This window comes from Corvus cornix, chromosome 2 (assembly GCF_000738735.6).
Source record: "Corvus cornix cornix isolate S_Up_H32 chromosome 2, ASM73873v5, whole genome shotgun sequence".
NCBI lineage: Eukaryota > Metazoa > Chordata > Aves > Passeriformes > Corvidae > Corvus > Corvus cornix.
The window spans coordinates 119,845,142-119,864,203 of record NC_046333.1 but is presented as its reverse complement, the minus strand read 5'-3'; the positions used below and the strand labels follow the sequence as shown (position 1 = coordinate 119,864,203).

The following is a 19,062-nucleotide window of genomic DNA, read 5'->3' as shown; positions in this document are numbered from 1 at the left end:
TCTCAAGCATATGAAAGTCAGCACCTTCTCCATTTTTCCATGCTATTATGTTTTATTAACCCAAGTGAAGCTAATAATTTACAGAAATGTTACTATTAACAGTTATGCTAGACCCTAAAAGATGAATAAAAGGGTTACAATTTGGTATTTAAGTAGTGCACTAGAAAGAAAAAAACCAATTCTGTTGTTATTGCTTCATTTTTGGTTAACATCTGCAAATTCACTAGAGTATTGGTTTTTAAAGCATTTACAAGAATGATGGCCCTTTTGCAGAAATATGCAGTTGATTGTGTCTATAACTGAACACAGCAAACAAGGAAGGATACAAACTACCCAATGTCTAAAAAAAGGGATAATAAAGAGAATGGTTTGAAAACAATTGATGCAATTACTCAATTAAGGCATTTACAGCTGAACTTTCAGACACATTTTTGTCATTGCCATAGACACTGAAGTTATTCAAACTGTACAACATTCCCCTGTTGTTCCCTTAAAAGACAAATATAATCAAGCTTAGGACATGCAGGTCATACCTTTTTGTAACTAGAGATTCTTCTGTAGATATGCTCAATTTTCTCGCTGCAAATGGCACTGAATTTACTTTGAAGTTCAGCGGGGATCACGTCATTTAAGGAATTGAGGCTGTTGCAATTCTGCACAAAATGTTCATCGCTTTTTGCCAGTGCTTCAAGAATCTAAGATAATAAAAACACGAGAAGTAGTTATGAAATTAAGTTGACTAAAATTTCCCCTTACTAATCATCTCTTATAACTAAAGCTGAAAAGCCTGATAACATTACAGGCAATGGTGCACAACAACGAATGAAATGTGGGCTGTAAAGAGGTTTTCTTAAATCTATTCCCTGCTAAGTTATACCCTAAGTATTTTTGCTTGGCTTCTCATGACATTGTCTGATAATGGATTTACTACTAATTTCCTACTAATGTAACCACTATTGCTCCTCTAAAATACATTATCTGCTGTATTTACTTGATGAGCACATATTATGCAAAGCTGCTGAATTAATTCGTTCATTACTTCTAGAAAACCTCTGGTTTGGCAGAATACTAACACACTGAAAAAGCATAAAAGAAAAGTTCGTGTTATCCTCTTGTATATTCTGCACAAAAAGGCCAGGAAATAGGGCACAGAATAAGCTGTACTGCCTAGCAAAAACTGAAGCCTTGCCACGATGGTGAGAGAAAACTAAGTAAAAGGCATGTTGAAGAGATGAGGGTAGTACATAGCCTTTGTAGACATTTCAGTCAATCTTTGACTTTCTTTCGAGTTTTATTTGGCAATTAAGAAATAAGGGAGAGGGGCAGGAGGAATGGAAGACTTTGCAGATCGTTTAACATTTTTTTTAAATTTAAAGGCTCAATTTATAATGATAACATAACTCATTTTGCTTCCTGAGTCCACAATCATCCTCCAAAACATCCAAGAGATAAAGGCAATCGATTATAAGGTATTAAACGAAAGACGTAGAATCATAAGACTTTTAAAAAGATACATGTTGCTCCATTGGTATTAAACACAATAAGCATTAACATACAAAAAAATGCTTCATACCTTTGCAGTCAAACTGAAAAATCCCTTTGGTTCAACCATTTTTTCCAAGACATGGCACTTAATTCCAGCTGTGCTGTCATACTCATAAACCACGCCATACTCCAGGTGAACATTGTCAACAGTCAAACTCACATGATCTTTCTTCCCATCAATTATTGCCATAGTGTTAAATTTGTCAATTACCTCTAGAATAAATAAAGTAACACAAATCATTTGACAAGTCCTGGTCATTAAATGAACTAAAAATGACATAGGCAAACATTCTAGAAACAGGTATGTTCTAATCATTCTATTTAAAACCATTCATTAAAAAACCTGGCTGAACTATTTAAAAATCAGAACACCAGTAGATTTATAGATGCTAAAATACTGGACTGCAAAACAGACAGCCTCTTTCTTTACAAACAGTTATTGAAGGGGGCTAATTCCATTTAATTTACAATCCAGAGACATTAAGAAAGACCCAAAAATGGGAAAACAGAATTTCTAAATAAAGTAGAAGAAGATGACTATGAAAACTTTCAACATTCAGAAATGAAACCACAATATCTGCATTTATGAAGAGAACATAAATACAGTTCATATGTTAACTCTCTTTAATTACAAGATGCATATGAATGCAATTTTATCTAAATGTTAATTGACTGAAAATAATTAAGGATATGAAGGTATGAAGGATAGCTGTTTTGTTATTTCCCATGCAGTAATGACTAATGTATCTAGTCTGTCATAAATTATTACTAGTGGTGAAAATAAATCAGGTAATGCCTAGGATTATGTTTCTTACAAATGAAAATGAACAGATTTCCCCCAAAGTGTTCACAGAAGTATTTTCTCTAAATGGGAAAGATAGTAATTTTCAAAGAACAGCATGTTAAATTTATATATTCAGAATACATAAGAAAGCAAATCCTTATGTAAAACACATCTTATGATCTGCTCAAAATTTCCTCTCTGCAAACAAACCCACTGCCTACATTTACCTTGCGTTGTAATAACATTCTCAGCAACAACAAAATCAAACAATCATCACATACCTTCCACTTTACAGTCAAAGGCATCGCCTCCTTCATCTCCAGAGGGTTTGGTGTTTGTTTTCTGAAGATCTTCCTGTGCACTTTCAATGCTGTTGTAAACCCACTGTATAGAATCTTGCTAGAAAAACAACAAAAAATAGACAGCTAGAAAAAGCTTTGCAAGTGCAACTGATAGCAACTATTTCACTATTTTTAAGGTCTAAGTTAAAAAAAAAAGAAAATTACAGAGAATTTTGGCATTGTATAAAACCATCTGAAGAATTTTGGCAAGTTATTTTTTATTTCATCATATATTGTCATGAGACAGTATGAAGTCTGTGACAGCATGACATCCATCAGTTTCATGTCTCTGTCAAAAATAATTTAGGACATTTCAAATCAAATTGAAGATTGAAAATTATTTTTCCCCAAGAAATCATGGGGAAAAAAAAAAGAACCTATTTTTTCTTTGCTAAATCTGCTGTGCATCCACAAATCTGGTGGCAAATGTTGTGGAATATCAACCAAAGACAGAGAATGTCCAGCTAACCTATCACCCAGGTGTCACTGGCACAAAGAACCACACTACAGCCTTCATGACTTGTATTTGTCTTTACTACACTTATTTTACTAGTGTAGTAATAAATGGTTTTTATTTTTTCCCAGAGATTAGAGCCCCCCTGCACTACCCCCCACCCCCCAAAAGAAAAGAATCACAGGCTCCAAAAATCCACCATCTTCTGTGGCTGAGTGACACACAAGGACAGGAATTGTGACTTGCATGGGTCATACAACCTTTAAAGAAGCCATGTATATGTCTTATATCTTGTTCTATCCAGTCTGTAACTCAGCCACATGTCCATCAGACCCTTGTGGAAGGCCCTGTCAAGCATGGCATCTCCAGACTATTCTTTGTCCCTTACACTTCAAAACAAGCTCGACAGTCAGCTAATCACAGCTACAGCAGAATGATTATGTCAAATCTGAATTCAAAAAGAAGTTCATGGAAGAATTCAAAGTTAAGCAAGAATAACAAACATTTAGGCTGAATGTTAAAATCTTCATGCCAAGAGCAAAATACATCCGGTTATCCTCTGCTAAAATACAACATTCAGCTTCTCTCTTTATCCCATCGATACGGTTTCTCTAGGTTTCACAGATTCATCTATGCCTTGCTTTTCACTCAGTGGCATGAAATATTTTAATAAGCTTAACTTTCAGAGCTCTGTGTTGATTGCTGGAAGACACCTGTGCAGAAGCTGATCAACAGGAATGCTTCTGAAATCCACGCTTCTTTGCAGGTTCACCTCAAAGCTTGATGCTGAGTTACGGATTCTTACAGGCTTGCTTGGCAGCATGAAGACTGCCATGCCAATCTCTAATAGGAAATACTAACTACTTAAACAGAAGACCCTTCTCCAAAAGTTAACAACCAATCTAATGCAATATGACTTGGAGCAATGTTCTTCAAAATCATTACAGGAGAACAAACTAAGCATAAATCTGTCACATCATGATTAGTATCACTGCAAAGAAATTGTAATTCCAAGAAGTAAAATCTGGTTTCAATTTTCTTTATTCAGACAAGACAGAAGATAAACATTATCCAGCAGAAGTTATACAGTAATTCACTGAAAGAATCTGAAATGAAGCTTCATGCTCCAGGCGACTAGGAAGATTCCTTACCGTGAGAAATAGAAGATAGAAGAAACAGAAAAAGATTCCCTTTCAATTATGCAATTGGCAACCACAGGAGAGACTACAATATTCCTGGTAATTAAATGATAGGCTAATGCACTGTACTTACAAAATAGGAGAAATCCATAGTCATTTTCCAAATAATAAAAAAAACCCCAACCAAATTTCTTAATAGGAAATTAAATTTTAGCTGTTTTGGCATCAGTGGGAATACTACCATTTACTTCAGTCTAGACAATTCTCCCATAGTTTTTGATAACACTGCATCCTAAATGACATTTTTCTTGTCACTCTGGGGAATTTCAATTATCTGTGATTTGCTGAATTATGATCAGTTACTTTTTAAAATTGAAATAAATACTATGTGTAGGAAAAAACTTCAAGTTATTATACAAGTGGATTGAAAAACCTGAAGTCATTCTTCATGTCAAAGCATTCTCACCAGCCAGCATTAAGCAACCCTTTTTGGATGTCACTTATATCCATAGGAAGTCTACAGTTACACACAGAGAGAACAAAACTGCTATAAAGAATTTAATTTATCTTTTATTCTAGCCAGTTTTGCTACTAGTGCACAAGATGGTCTCTCTTTACTAGAGTGCATCTTCCTTTACAGAATAGGTGGGCTTGATCTTGATATACCATGTAATAATTTCAATTCTGTATTATCACTTAAACACAAACATCCCGAGAAAATTTTCATAAAGGCTGTATTTATATGACACAGTTCTAACCATATAATTCTTATAACTATGCAGTAGGTGTGGGAGAAGGATTTAAGTCTTGATTTTAATTGGATTTTTCTCCTCAGTAAACACGTACTTGAAGAGTTTGTGAGGTTAATTAATGATATTGGTTCACAGTTTATGAAAAATTTGCAGGGAATTGGAAGATTACGTTATAGAATCCAGATTGGTTTGTTTTTCTTCCTTAAATTTGTGTCTTGGAAGCCTGAGATTTTTGCCTCAACGAATATGAAAAAGATAAGAAAATTTGCATGCATTAAAAAAAATGAAAATTTGAGTCCTTGAATCTATGCTTATTCTGAAGATTGGAATGCAATGGGAACTCAGACTTTCTGGATGGAATATATGCACTCTGCTCTCTGTGTACTGAAGCGTAACAAAATTCTGGAAGAAGATCCGTTTTATGCATTTCATTCCCCTGCTGCTGAGCAGGCAGCAAGCTGTGTGATTCCCTCTCCATCAAGATGAGAATATACCTCATAATGCTTTCTGCATAGGACTGCAGAAATGTTTGAAATAACCCTTTAAAAAGACCATATAAAAATTATCTCTGGTACTTATTTCAGTGCAGAAATTAAGCAGATCTTTAATATCACCAATATATTGAGCAATCTTCAGCTTTTATATTTCAGTTGGCTTCCCTTCAGTTTTATTCACCCCTCCTTTCCTCCCATCCCACTCAAACACAACAGCTATGTACCCAGAGATAAACACCACACTGTTTACTTTGACCAAAAAGAGAAAGCTAGAAGAAAGTGTGCAAGGGCACCAAATGAGACATACCTGCATTGGCCGCCTGTACTTTCTGCAGGCTGTGACATGAGCAATAACACTTGCATGAGTCTCTTTGCTGACATTAATTCCATTCACTTTGATTATGCACTGGCCAGGGTGGAGACCTGCCGCAGCTGCCACTGTTCCTATCAATAAAAACCCACATAGTCAGCAGACTTTTTTTTCTAAACATCTCGTTTCAAGCTTACAGTCCAAAAAACCTTTTTTTTTTTTTAAATCAGAACCTGGTCTGACTGATCCTTACATACTTCCCCTGACCACAGAGTACTTCTGTGGACCAGCTGGATGCCAAGAAAATTGAGTTCGCCAGCAGAAGAGACCAGACAACTTTCTAAAGACAAAACAACAAACATTTACTAGCAATATGAAAATGTAGAAAATTCACCTCAAAGGAAAGGACTTTAAAAGGATAAAATGGCTCTAGCTTGAAAGTCGCTAATTATAACTTAGTCTACTTTTATATGACCCAAGTTATGAGTTTCTTGTTTAATTCAGGTGTTTCAATTTTACATACAAAACAGAAGCTTTCTGGCAATACATAAAGAAGTATAAAAGCATACTAGAGTATCATGTTAAACATGAAGTGAAATATCTCAATTCCAAAGACATTTCCAAAGATCTTTTGCTTATCTTCATATTCTCTACCAACACAATTACAGAAGAGGACCTTACAGCTTTAAATCAAAATACTCAAAGATAAATAAGTAGAATATCTCAAATTAAATTATCAGAGGGTGGGACAGGGGGATACATGCAAGATGACACCTAAAAAACCCATTCTCTTTAAGCAATATAAAATATTTTGTTCAGCAACTTATTTTCACAATGGAATAACCACCTTAGGAAAATCTAGTGACTGAATAGGCACTACAAAAATAGCAGTTGTCTCCAGGTCCTTTCAGTGTGATTCAAACTCACTCCTGAAAGACAGTCTGCTGGAGTATGACCTTAATTCCAGCTACCTGAACATTCGCCTCCTTACATCTCTCTTGATACTGCCACAGAGGTGCCAAGGAAGTAAAAATCTATTGTCTAGAGACTGCCAGACCGGAGTGCAGAAGCTAGGGGCTATGAAAGAAAAGGCTAGACTGAATTTGCAGGGCTGAAAAATAGAAAAGCTTGTCACGACTTCATGACTTGTCAGTTGAGCATATTTGACAAGGAAATAACTTACAGAATATACGAGCTTCCCTCATTTTAAGAATTATCACTATTAGATTAAAGCTGCATTTAAAATCTAATATAAAGTCATCAGAAATTACACTATTACCAGATATCGCAATCTCCCTTCCCCCCAAAAAGACTTTAAAATAAACATATAAGTAGATCTTATCAAATATCTCTCTCAAGAAAAAAATCCCCAAATCTCTCTTCAGAAAACCCCAAGGTCCCAATTCAGCAAAGTATGTAAGCATATGCTTAAAATCTGCCAGGTTTAGCAAACCACACAAGCAAGCACTTGCATATTGTTGAGGCTAATTGGAATAAAGCATGTGCTTAATGAATAATGATAGGCAGTTGCATTGAGATCCAGGTGCAGAAATAATTATCACATCAGCTACTAAGTCTGTAGTTTATTAGTCTTTCTTTTGAAAATCTAATTTCTGGCACCAGAGTCTAGGAAAAAAGTCATCAAGCTCTGTTCAAATCTGGCTGCTCTGCAGATCAGTTCACTTTTAATTCCTCAGTTACAAAGGCAGGAGCAGGGGAAGAGACACAACTGTCCCACAGTAGCTGAAAATACAGTTTGCTCTACCATAAACAACATGAGACAGTAAGAAAAAATGCTCCAACCTCTTTTACCGCAAGTGCACTGGTAGAAAATATTGAGTTAGGATAGTAAGCAGCTGAAAATCACATCCCAAGATAGTATTTACATGAAACATCTGCAATTACTAAGACAAAGTCACTAATGCTCTTGAGAAGAATTGTAAAAGGCATATTTTTTTGTAAAATGTTTTCAGAACATTGCAGAACCACACAGCCATCTAACAAATTAACACACAGGTTCCCAACAGCCATTCACTGGACAAAGTGATATTGCATCCTTCAGCTATTCCTTAATCTGTAAAGAATGCACAGCTTTAATTTAACTTTCCTACATTGGTATAGCTACATTTAAAAGAAAAGTTGGAAGATGTATCCAAAGCTTACAGAGCATAAGTACAAAAAATAATTTTATTTGGGTTTATTTAATATGGTTTTTTACTTTGGGGAAAATAAAAATCTAAGATGGATTACTGGACCTAATTTTGATTTATCTCAACCAAGTCATTGAGATGTTAAATGTATATTTACCAGTACCATTGACAGTTCTTACAGCTTACCTCTCCCAACAGCATGGACAACGGATGGGCCAAAGCCCCGGATTTGGAATCCAAGTCCATCTGCAGAGTCAGGAATCTTCACTGTCCTGATATAAGCAAAGATTCAATATGAATGTAGCAAAAGGTAGCATTTCGTTATTCAGCAGTATGTAGGTTACAAGGGTATAAAACTCCATACTTCTATTCAAATCAGTTTCAGATTTTGCACCATTCATATTCCAGATACCGTGCACCACTGACGTCAGAAGAGCAAGCTGAGACAGCAGAAGCAATCTATTCCACGGGGAAATTCAATATGCTGATTATAATCAAAACACCACTGTAGCTTTAAAATTCCTCCCAAAAGGACTAAGGCTAAGTTGCCACAGCACAGCAACACTGAAAGCCCTGGGAAGGCAGGCAGTCTCTCCCAGCCGAAAGGACAGAGTGTGGGGACCAGAGATCACAGCAGCCCTGATCAGACAAGCGGCAGAAGACTGCAGAGCCTAGACCCATATTACAATTTAACAGAATCACAGAATATGTGGAATTGGAAGGGACCCACAAGGATCATCGAAGTCCAACTCCTGGCCCTGCACAGGTACCCTAAGAGCCACACCATGTGCCCAAGTGCATTGTCCAAACACTTTTTGAACTCTGTCAGGCTTGGTACTGTGACGTCTTCTCTGGGGAGCCCGCTCCAATGCCCAACCACCCTCTGGGTGAAGAACCTTTTTATAACATTCAACCTAAACTTCCCCTGACAGAATTACAGGCCTTTCCCTTGGGTTGTGTCACTGGTCACCACAGAGAAGAGATCAGTGCCTGCCCCTCCTTTTCTGCTCCAGAGGAAGTTGCAGACTGCAGTGAGTTACCCTGTCATAAAAGGAGATAGGATTTGATAAGCAGGACTTTCCTCGCACGAAGCCATGCTGGCTGTGACCAATGACTGCGTTGTCTCTCAGGTGTTTTTCAATACCTCCCAGAATAATCTTCTCCATAATTTCACCAGGCACAGAAGTGAGACTGACAGGCCTGTACCTTCTCAGGTCCTCTTCCTCGCCCTTCTTGAAAATTGGGACAATGTATGCCAGCTTCCAGTCAGCTGGGACCTCTTCAGATTCCCAAGACAACTCAAAATCATCAAGAGAAGCTTTACAATGACTAGCTCTTTGTGGATTCTTGGATGAATACCATCAGGCCCCATAGATTTGTAGGGATCCAGCTGAAGCAGCAGATCTCACACAATTTCAGGGTTGGCTGGGAGTCGACCATTCTCGCACTCATGGTCCTCTAGCTCAGGGCATTGAGACCCCCTTTGGTCCATCACCCATGTTGAAGATGGAGGTGAAGAATAAATTAAACACCTCTGCATTGTCCCTGTCCCCGTTTGTGAGGTAACCATCCTCATCCTGTAACAGGCTAACCTTATTTTTACATTACCTGTTGCCATTAATATACTTGAAAAAACTCTTTTTATTTTCCCCCACATTTCTGGCCACCTTCAACTCCAGTTGACCTTTGGCCAGGTGAATTTTCTCCCTGCAGTGGTGAGCAGCATCTCTGTATTCTTCCCATTTAACTTGACCTTGCTTGCATTGAGCATATACCTTCCTTTTTCATCTTATTTCCAAGAGGAGAGTCCTGTTCAACCAAGCTGGCCTTCTGCCTTCCCTACTTGACTTACAACATTTGGGAATTGCCTGCTCCTGTGCCCTCAGGAGGTGATGTTTAAAAAGTGACCAGCACTGATGGATCCCAGCACCTGCAAAAACATTTTCACTCCGAAATAATGAATCCTGTCAGGCGTCAGCAGACAAGCCGTTGAGTAGATCATCCCATGATCAACAAACACAAAATTTTTCTGCTTTTTCTGACACCAACCTTGGAGCCACGCATTGACCTGATGGATCTGCCTACTCCTATCAAAATTATTCCTTGTTACTGGAAGTATCAATGAAATCAACTACTGTGCTCCTGCTCTCTCAACCAATTGTCCCTGGACACTGATGTCTTTTTGGATTGCCCTCAGACTTCTCTTTTTTATTTCACTGCTGCCAGTTTCAAAAATCAGTAGCAGAGAGTAATTAGAGGGTATTAGTAGACTAGAGAGTTTTCCAGTAATGTCCCTTATCCAAGCCCCTGGGAGACAGAAAACTCTCTGTGGGTTGGGTCTGGTCTGCATGTCGGACCCTCCTTAGAAGGGAGTCTCCTATTACAGCTACCCTTCTTTTCCTGTTAGCAGAGGAGGTCTTGATGCAGGGTGCAGGTGGTGTTGTCTCAGGAGGCCTCACCACCCCAGCATATCTTTGCCCACCTCATCAGTTGTTTGGCCTTCTAGATCCAGAGCCCCATGCCTGTTGTAAAAGGTACCAGTCATACTTGTCAAATTCAGAGAAGGAGGAACATTCTTCTTGGTACGTGCTGTGATGTGCCTCCAGCCTTCATCTTCAACAGACCCTTGGCTAACAGTCCTTTGGCTAATTACCCTGCAGGGTTCTGAGTCCATCTGCTTCTTCACCACAGCAGAGGTTCCAGACTCCTGCGAGTCTGAGACTGTAGTGTTGCTGAAAAGAATTGGTCTGTCTTTTGCTCGTTCACTCAAATACTGCAGAGCCTGTTCACCTCTTCCTGTAGCTCCTTCACCTGGCAACACAGCTCCTCAAACACAGCTCACCTTCTGCAAAAAAACTCTTTGTCATCCCAACCTTGCAAAGAGGCATCAGGCACTCCCAGCAACCTGTGCCTCTTCTTGCTGAGTCTTCTTGAAATAATGTTTTATTGCAGTTTTTCTGAGCAGCTACAGAAAGCACTGAGTTTTGTAAAGCAAGAATCATCTACTGCTGTTTGTATGACTTGTAAGCACATTGTGCTGTGCTCCTCCTTGGTCTAAGAACAAGAGTAATAAACATACTGACAAACCTAACCAACAGAAACAATTCTGAGAATCAAAATTCACATCTACTCCTTAAAATTAAGCTCTGAGCTCGCCCAAAGTAAGCTAACATCCCCTCATGATATCAGCTCACAGTCTACAAAGAGCAACACAGCTGCATTAGCCCTTATCAGAGCTAGTTAGGTCATGCATAACAGTACACTGATTTAACTTTGCAGCCTTTCCATCCAGAGCCAGCTCTGTTATTATTTCAGGGATCTTTGCCCCGAGCTCCATTTCCCATTGCAAAAGCAAACAAATTCAAATTGATGCTGGAAATTGATTTTAAAATACATTTGAACTATAACAAACTTGATTTACAGGCAGTTTTGAATAACAGAATTGCATCATTTCTTGTACTTCTTATTTTCTAGTATACATAAAGCATTTGGAGATGATTATCATGAGAGGTGAGATCCAAAAGTCACTGAAGTCTTTAATTCTTTTAAAATATTTTACTTTAAATATTTTTGTAAGTATAACATCATTTAATGTACTCATATATTAACTATTGATACCATTTATATGGTTGCATTCTGAAACCACCTTGAGAACACGTTAACGAACAATGAAAGACCATCACTGGCAGTTTAGGCTAAGAATTCAGGAGAGAACTGTCTTCTGTCAACTCAGCTGCACTAGCAGCAGCTCCTGACAAAAAGCAGGGAACACTGAGAAACAAATTTGTCTCCTGTGAACTCTTCATTCACTAGAACATCTCTGTCAACCTTGAAATTCACCCACAAGTTGAGTCAGAAATTAAACCAAGATTTGCATTGAAGAAAAGCCAAGACATGCCTTTTAGGCTTTCTACAACCCTGTGGTCTGGGGGATTCTTTAATAGTTATTTTTGTTTGCTTAGGGTGGGAGCAGGTGTTGGAGTATCAGTCCAGATAAGCATCTTTATGCCCTATTTATTTTTTTCCTCTTTTGCCAGTTGTGGGTGCCATTTTACTTCTCAAGACACCTTTGCTTATTAAGAGGAGAAACAGATCTTCAAGCTACCACATAACCAGAGCCATTTCTGAGCAAGGCACTCACGTATGCTATATGGTAATAGAGGATGGCACGTCTTTATTCTGCAAATTTTGATCAAAATTACTCCCGACAAGTTTTCTTAGTCTCCTTGTTATGCATAACCTAGCAAAAACTGCAATAACTTTTCTAATATACTTTTGCTCATTTACATATTTACTGAATCCACCCATTAGGCCTCACTTTGTATTTCTTTTACATAACAAAAGTGTGTTTAGGTAGGAATGGTCAAAACTGTACAGAAATGCATCTGTTACGTAAAGATGAGGAACTGTTTATTTTCTCCTGCTGTTTACACCACCAACACACAAGCTGAAGGGGCCCATGAGACCACAGAGTCTGACTATGCCAAACCAGCAACTAATCCCCAGACACAGGAATTTAATATACACAGCAAGAGATAAGTGATCAAAACTGTCCATATAATCAAGGAAACTTCATTTAAACTTGCAGTACCTGCATGTATTTAAAGCTGCAGAGCTGAAGATCTAAAGTACTCGTGATTCTTTTGCTGACTCACAAATATAATAAAACGAAATCAGGGCAAATCAAATTGCTTGACTTGGCAAAGTCAGATCAGATACAGCATTTAAAATAACTTTAGAGTAGTGCTCTCTGAAGTTCCACTGGTCTTAAAATTCACTTCAATTGTTGTTTGTAAAATTTCCCCCAAGGAATGATAACTTACTCCCGAGGTTTAGTGCTCACAAGAACCCGCAGGGGCTTTCTGCTGTTTAAACAGGCTTTCAGGAAGCAATCCACTTCACTGAAGGGTCGCAGAAAAACCAGGTCACCGTTAATGGCAAAGATTTTCTTCCCAACTTCCAAGCCTGCCATCTAGAAAATAAAAACAGCTATGTACATGTTTGCTTCATTATGTTTTTTTTCTGCTGGCATGCAACCCCAATAGAAAAAATGATGTTCACACTTCCACGTTTTGCATTCTTTATGACTCCTTCACATACCACACACTTATACCACAAAATGCTTCTAAAACCAGTTAAATTCGTGTGAAGGGTAAACACTCATTCTGAAGAGAGCTAAATACAAGACCTAGTCTTCATCAAGATTTTTTGACAGTATTACAATATCAGTTAATTTTTTAGTAATTAACACAACAGCTTTAATTGAGCCTTTTATTTTCTGACAGTACTTAATTTGTTCATCCACCATTTTCCAAAGGAACTAAAGCTTCCTTTCATAAAGAAAGACACAATTAATATTTTAGTAAGTGAATATTTGTTAAGTTCCAAAACGAAAGAGTTTTTAAACTTTGGTCTAACAATAAAGGCACCCTAACAGTTGAACTACAGGAGTACAAAGAGTGGCTCACAGTACAGGCAAAGCCTTAGTGCTTAGTGCCATAGGAGATCCTGGCAGAACCTGACCGCTGGAAATCACCCTATTTAGCTCTGTGGCTGTATTATATTATTCATTTGCTGTGTCTACTTATAATTTAAATTTGTATTCCACTGTGAGATTTAGAAAGCCTTGAAATCTAATTTTTTTCTCTCATGAAAGAGCCTGTACCTTATCTTTACATATATAGAGACACCCATGCTGCTCAGTAGAATATGAATTAACACAAAGAAAATCTAAAGCAATACTACCAAACAGGAAGGTTGTAATTTTTTCATTCAGATTCTCAAATTCCAGACTTTATCTAAAGCTTGATACATCCTTTACTATAAAATACGTCAACTGCAACTCACAGACTATCTCTATACCCATTTCATATTCTACCAATCATGTTTATTCCAATTATGATTAGTGTCATTACTGGCATATTATAAAATACATAAAAATAAAATGGTGACTTTTATATCATCACTCAATATGACAGGTTAGCTGAGCAGAAAATAAGTATTAGATAATGGTCAAAGCAATGTTTTAAAAAAAAAAATTAAAAAAAAATCCAAACAAAACAACAAAACAAAGCAAACAAATAAGAAAAAAAAAACGAAAAAAAAAAACCCAAACCAAACCCAAAACACCAAAAACCAACCAAAAACCCAAAGGATAAAAGGGAAAAAGATTCATAGGCACAGCTTTCTTGGTAAGTGTTCACTGCCACGTTCTACTACTGTAGACTTTTCTGCATTATGTACAAAACATACACCAGCAATCAAGTAAATAAAGCAGGGAAGATAATTTAAAATATTCGATACCTCAGCATTTGATCCTTTCTCTACCACTTTAATAATTGGCACCTTATTTTTATCTTCTAAACCGAAACCATAGGTTCCTTCATTAGATTTAATCTGTAAAATAAAATTTTTTAAATATTGTTCAGAAAGGCATTTTAAAAAATGAAGTATCTCTTCATTAAATAACAATAAACTGTCCTAATATATTGTCACTATGACCAATTTTTTACTCATCAAAGCACACACTGATGGTGTTTCACTCACCAGTAATGATTTGGCTATGACATTTTCCACTACTTTCAGATCATGTTTCATGAGTCTGTGCTTCATATTTGATCCTTCCATTTCTTCATCCGCATAAAAACGGAACAGCAGTGGTTCATCTTTAAATTCACTTTTCTCTAACACTGTATGACAGAAACCAACACATCATAATGTTTATTTTCTTTTGAACTCTTGAATATCATGTCTTTCATGAACCATAAAATACTGAACTAGCATACACATACTGAATGCTAGCAAAATATTTGTGTGTGTATGGATCTAGTGAAATCTTTATTAACATACACAACAATTTTTATTTGGATGTATTATAGAGGGATAGGCATGACTAAGCTCATTTTTCAACTACATCATCTGGATTCCACCAAGTTGGGAAAGATATATTAGCCTAAAATGGTTTTAGTGAAAGGTTTTAGGTAGGTTAAATGGTTTTAGGAACGTTTCTTCCTAAAAGGTATTTCAAAACATGGTTTTGAAAATTTCTGCTGGGCAGCTGCTGAAGATGCTCACCATCAAGTTCTGGCACTCTCCAGATGGTGAAGCATGCCGGGTTCAGACTTAGAAACAGGTTTGGTGGGGATGAGGAAGCAAGCAGAACAGCCAATGGATGCAGTTTGTGTGTTCAAAAACCAAAGAAAAAATAATGAACAATACCAGAGAGAATGTTCTCACCCCTTGTCTAAACAAGCTGATAAAAAAAGAATTTCTTCCTCTTTTCATTTCAGTAAGTGACCTACTACTTCAAACATTTCACTGAAATTTTTCCTCTGATGGTATTAAATGGGACCTCATTCACCTTATTTGGTGCTGCACGTATCTCTGGTCTCCTCTCCCTTTTTTGTTCTTTGCTATCCTTATTATTTTCTCATTTTTCTCCAATCCACTTACTCCCATTGTCACCACTTCACTTTTTTGAAGTCACACTCCTCCATACTTTATTCATTCCCCCTAATATCTCACATTTCTTTCCTACGTAATTTTTTATTGCCTCATCAGTGCCAACATGCATTACTTTCTCAAGACATTTCTTGCAAAGTGACTAATAAAACTGCCCCCACTAAATCCTGTAAAGGATTAATTCCTCAGCACGTGCTATAAAATTTGATATAATTTTCAGAGTATACAACAGCTATTTTTTTCCTTGAAGATTGTAGCATCAGTCTCTTTAGTGATAAAATAGAAGAACTTTCCATCTGTTCTGTAATATCTTTATCAGCCCCTGCATTTCCTTCCAACTGTGCAGATAACATGAAACAGAAAGTAAGCACAGCTTGTACAGAATGTATTTACTTACCATGGTGCATAAACCCATTATCACAAAGAGCTACACCAAATATCATAGCTTCCTCCCTTGTCCGGCAATCCCCCTGTTAAAAAACAGTACTTTTTAATATATATTAAAATGTATTTTAATTAATTCCATTTATAAAATGGAAACTGTGCACAATGGCGTAATCTCACAGGGATAGCAACTGCTGTAGATTACATTTACCACCACCATCTTTATGTATACATTTCTAGCATACATATATATATATATAAAAATCAGTATATACATGTTTATCATAGAATCAGAGAGTAGTCTGGGTTATATGCTGTAACACTTTATAATTACAAATAAATAGGAAAATACTTCAGTATGACTACATTCTCCATAAAAATAGAACATAATAGAATCCATAACCATCGGAAAATAAAAGTTTTAAACTTTTATTTTATGGAACTAGTGCATGTTGACAGAGGGAACAGGATACCATGTTGTTTTTTCTTGTTCATTTAAAATGAAGCAAAATTGGTGGCAGCAAATTGGTACTGACTTTTGCTCATCTAGTTAGCAATTTAGAGTTTCTCACTGTATTTCATTTTAAGCCATGGACAGCGTTCTATGCTGAATCAGAAAGCTAAGTGTCATTAAAACAGTTCAATTCAATTTCAAATAAGGAAGATAAGCACAATAGGGATGAACAGCACAGCTGATGACAGCTGATTTCTGTTACTTTACTAATTTAAGAGGCTTATACTTACATACACTGTTCTAATAACCCCTACAGAAAGTGTTTGCACATTTTTCTTCTTGATATTATCAGTAGCTTTCAAATTAGAATTTAAATGCAAAACATACATAAATCCAAAGGTGTCTACTTGCCTGGGCAATCAACCAATCTATGAATTTGTTAGCCATAACCACAGATTTGTAGGTTCTCAAGTGATAGTCTTTATCCCTGTTCAAAATAACACAGAACAATTTTTAAAGATCAAACAAAAGCTTAGAAGAAAGAGAAAAATACTTGTAGTCTATGAACAAGTTACTCCAAGCATGAATTGAGCACTTAATAATGGTTGAGAAGTTTTCTTGGGAGGAAAAAAAAAGAGCAAATTAAGTCCTTCTTGTAGACAGAAAGGAGGAGTCTGGTCACATCTTATTTGGATGTTATTGTCACTGGAGTATAAAGGCAGGTGTGTTGTTACAGTTGGGACTCTTCAAACAAGGCAATGGTGTGTTGGTAAAGGAGTGTACTAATATATACAGTAAGCATATAAGCATATCCATCAGGACCTAGGAGGCTCCAGAAGTCCACTAAAAAAAGTTATATTGAACAGAGTTGGCAGCCATTTAGTGGTTCAGTTACGCTTTTTGTCTGGATAGCCTTTCAATCTTATCTGATTACTCTCAAAAGACCAGTCTTGAAAGGATGGGTTAGGTTCCTACATTCAAACACAGCATCTCCAGATCATGTACTTCTTCCAAATGACTCCCTCAGGATTTCCCAGTTGGACTCACCTAATTACTGGGGTAAAGAGACTGTGAAGGCGACAGTACAGTCGTACACCCTGTGAAAGAGGAAGAGGCAGTGAGTTAACCACACATTCACATCACAGACAAGAGGCAGGGACACAGTAAGGAAGACTGTACGTTCTCAATGGATTTCACTTACGTAGCAAAAAGGTCTGTTCAAATTTCTATGTATTTTCATGTGCCAAAACAATGTTTCCAGATAACAATATAGATGAATAAATTATGAGAAGGAAAATATTTCCAATGTAACCTAAGCTTACTGAGACATACGCAAAAAAGGATTAGCTTTAAGGTAGCATTAAAAAATTCTGAAAGTTTGAAATACTTTGAAAGAAAAGCACACAAAAAATAAAGCAATGTTTCCATGCATTAAGGTTGTCCCAAACAGCGGTTGCTATTCTACACACAACTGAGTAATTAAAGTAAAAACCACTGCATTTCATTATATGCATCAATATTTTGTTTACAAATTAGAATTATAACTAATCAATTTTAAAAATGCAAAAAAGATTTAGAGATTAGAAATGCTTTTTATTAAAAACAAACAAATTATACATCTGGATTAGTTTAAGAAACTACCATCAGAAAATTGTATTTAAAAAAAGAAAACACATTAGTATTACTTAGCAAACATCAAAACCCAATTATGTTTACAATATGCATGAAGAACAATGTATAATGATTAAAAGTTGTGTCAAATTAGATTCCATCCTACTTTGCTCTGCCTGGGAGTTCAGTATTGCAGATTCCTCTAGATGAACCTTACATTAACAAGTGGAGCAAAAAACTAAATTATACTGCAGTGTAATACCCAAACGCAGACATTTTCTACTGACTCAAAATCATGACAAATTTGAATATTAATGACTCTAAAGGCAACTTTGATCAATCTTTTCATTATTCTCAGTAGCATAGATGGGTAGGACTACCTATTACATTTAAACATCTATGTGACTATAGATTTACTGCCTTGTTAGGGCGCTAATGAAGGACACTCAGATTTCAGAGAAACTTAAAAACTGTTTCCTACATATATCTTCATATCTATGAAAAGGGACTGAAAAATACAATAGACTGAACCTCAGCTTCAGGATCACCCAGAAACACAGGCAATGCATCCTGCATATGAAACCATTTAATAGCAATTATAACTACATAATAGTAAACTTTCATTTTTGTATTTAAAATTTGTAACAACTAGCCAAAAGCTTACAAATGGAAAGCTAAATTTGATTCACGTAAATATAGAGTGGCAACTCTGAGGGGATCTTGTTTATCCCAGCATATCTTACATTACTTTTTAAGCAGAATCTCAGTTTCTGATGTGTTCTTCCTAATAATAGCAACTATTTTATTCTGTACCTTGGAGATCACATCCTGCATCTCATTTCTGGGGTAGTACGTTCCATCATCATATCGGAATCTGTACAGCATGTGCTCAGGTTTGAACTGGTGCTTATCTGTAACTAAATTTTTAAAAAAAGTATTGTTAGATGACTTTCTGAAGAAACCAACGAGAGAGAGGAAGCTCAGCATCATTTCTTCTAATAACAGCCCACTCCACAGCCATAGGTAGATTTCAGACAGGGAGGGCAGGAAGCCCAGTTAGATCATCTGCCCTAAGCTCCTTTATGCCACTGGTAACTTCTTACAACATTTCAGTAGTACAGAAGAAAACAAACAATTTCAAATCACAGGGCAAATAATAAGGAAGACAAACAGGCAGGGGACA

General features: G+C 36.7%; 1 protein-coding gene across 3 annotated transcripts in view; it reads right to left on the bottom strand.

Annotated features, from left to right (window-relative positions):
* Positions 1–19,062, bottom strand: part of PREX2 (phosphatidylinositol-3,4,5-trisphosphate dependent Rac exchange factor 2) — a 171,268-nt gene that overhangs the window by 75,379 nt on the left and 76,827 nt on the right. For all 3 annotated transcript variants that reach the window (XM_010405115.4, XM_039548323.1, XM_010405116.4), the window contains 12 exons: positions 18,693–18,796; positions 17,316–17,365; positions 16,680–16,755; positions 15,828–15,900; positions 14,516–14,658; positions 14,273–14,365; positions 12,793–12,941; positions 8,156–8,241; positions 5,817–5,953; positions 2,611–2,728; positions 1,574–1,758; positions 534–695 (listed from right to left, as the gene is read on the bottom strand). In XM_010405115.4, coding sequence (XP_010403417.1) covers positions 534–695; positions 1,574–1,758; positions 2,611–2,728; positions 5,817–5,953; positions 8,156–8,241; positions 12,793–12,941; positions 14,273–14,365; positions 14,516–14,658; positions 15,828–15,900; positions 16,680–16,755; positions 17,316–17,365; positions 18,693–18,796 — 1,376 coding nt within the window. The remainder of the gene's footprint in view (positions 1–533; positions 696–1,573; positions 1,759–2,610; positions 2,729–5,816; positions 5,954–8,155; positions 8,242–12,792; positions 12,942–14,272; positions 14,366–14,515; positions 14,659–15,827; positions 15,901–16,679; positions 16,756–17,315; positions 17,366–18,692; positions 18,797–19,062) is intronic.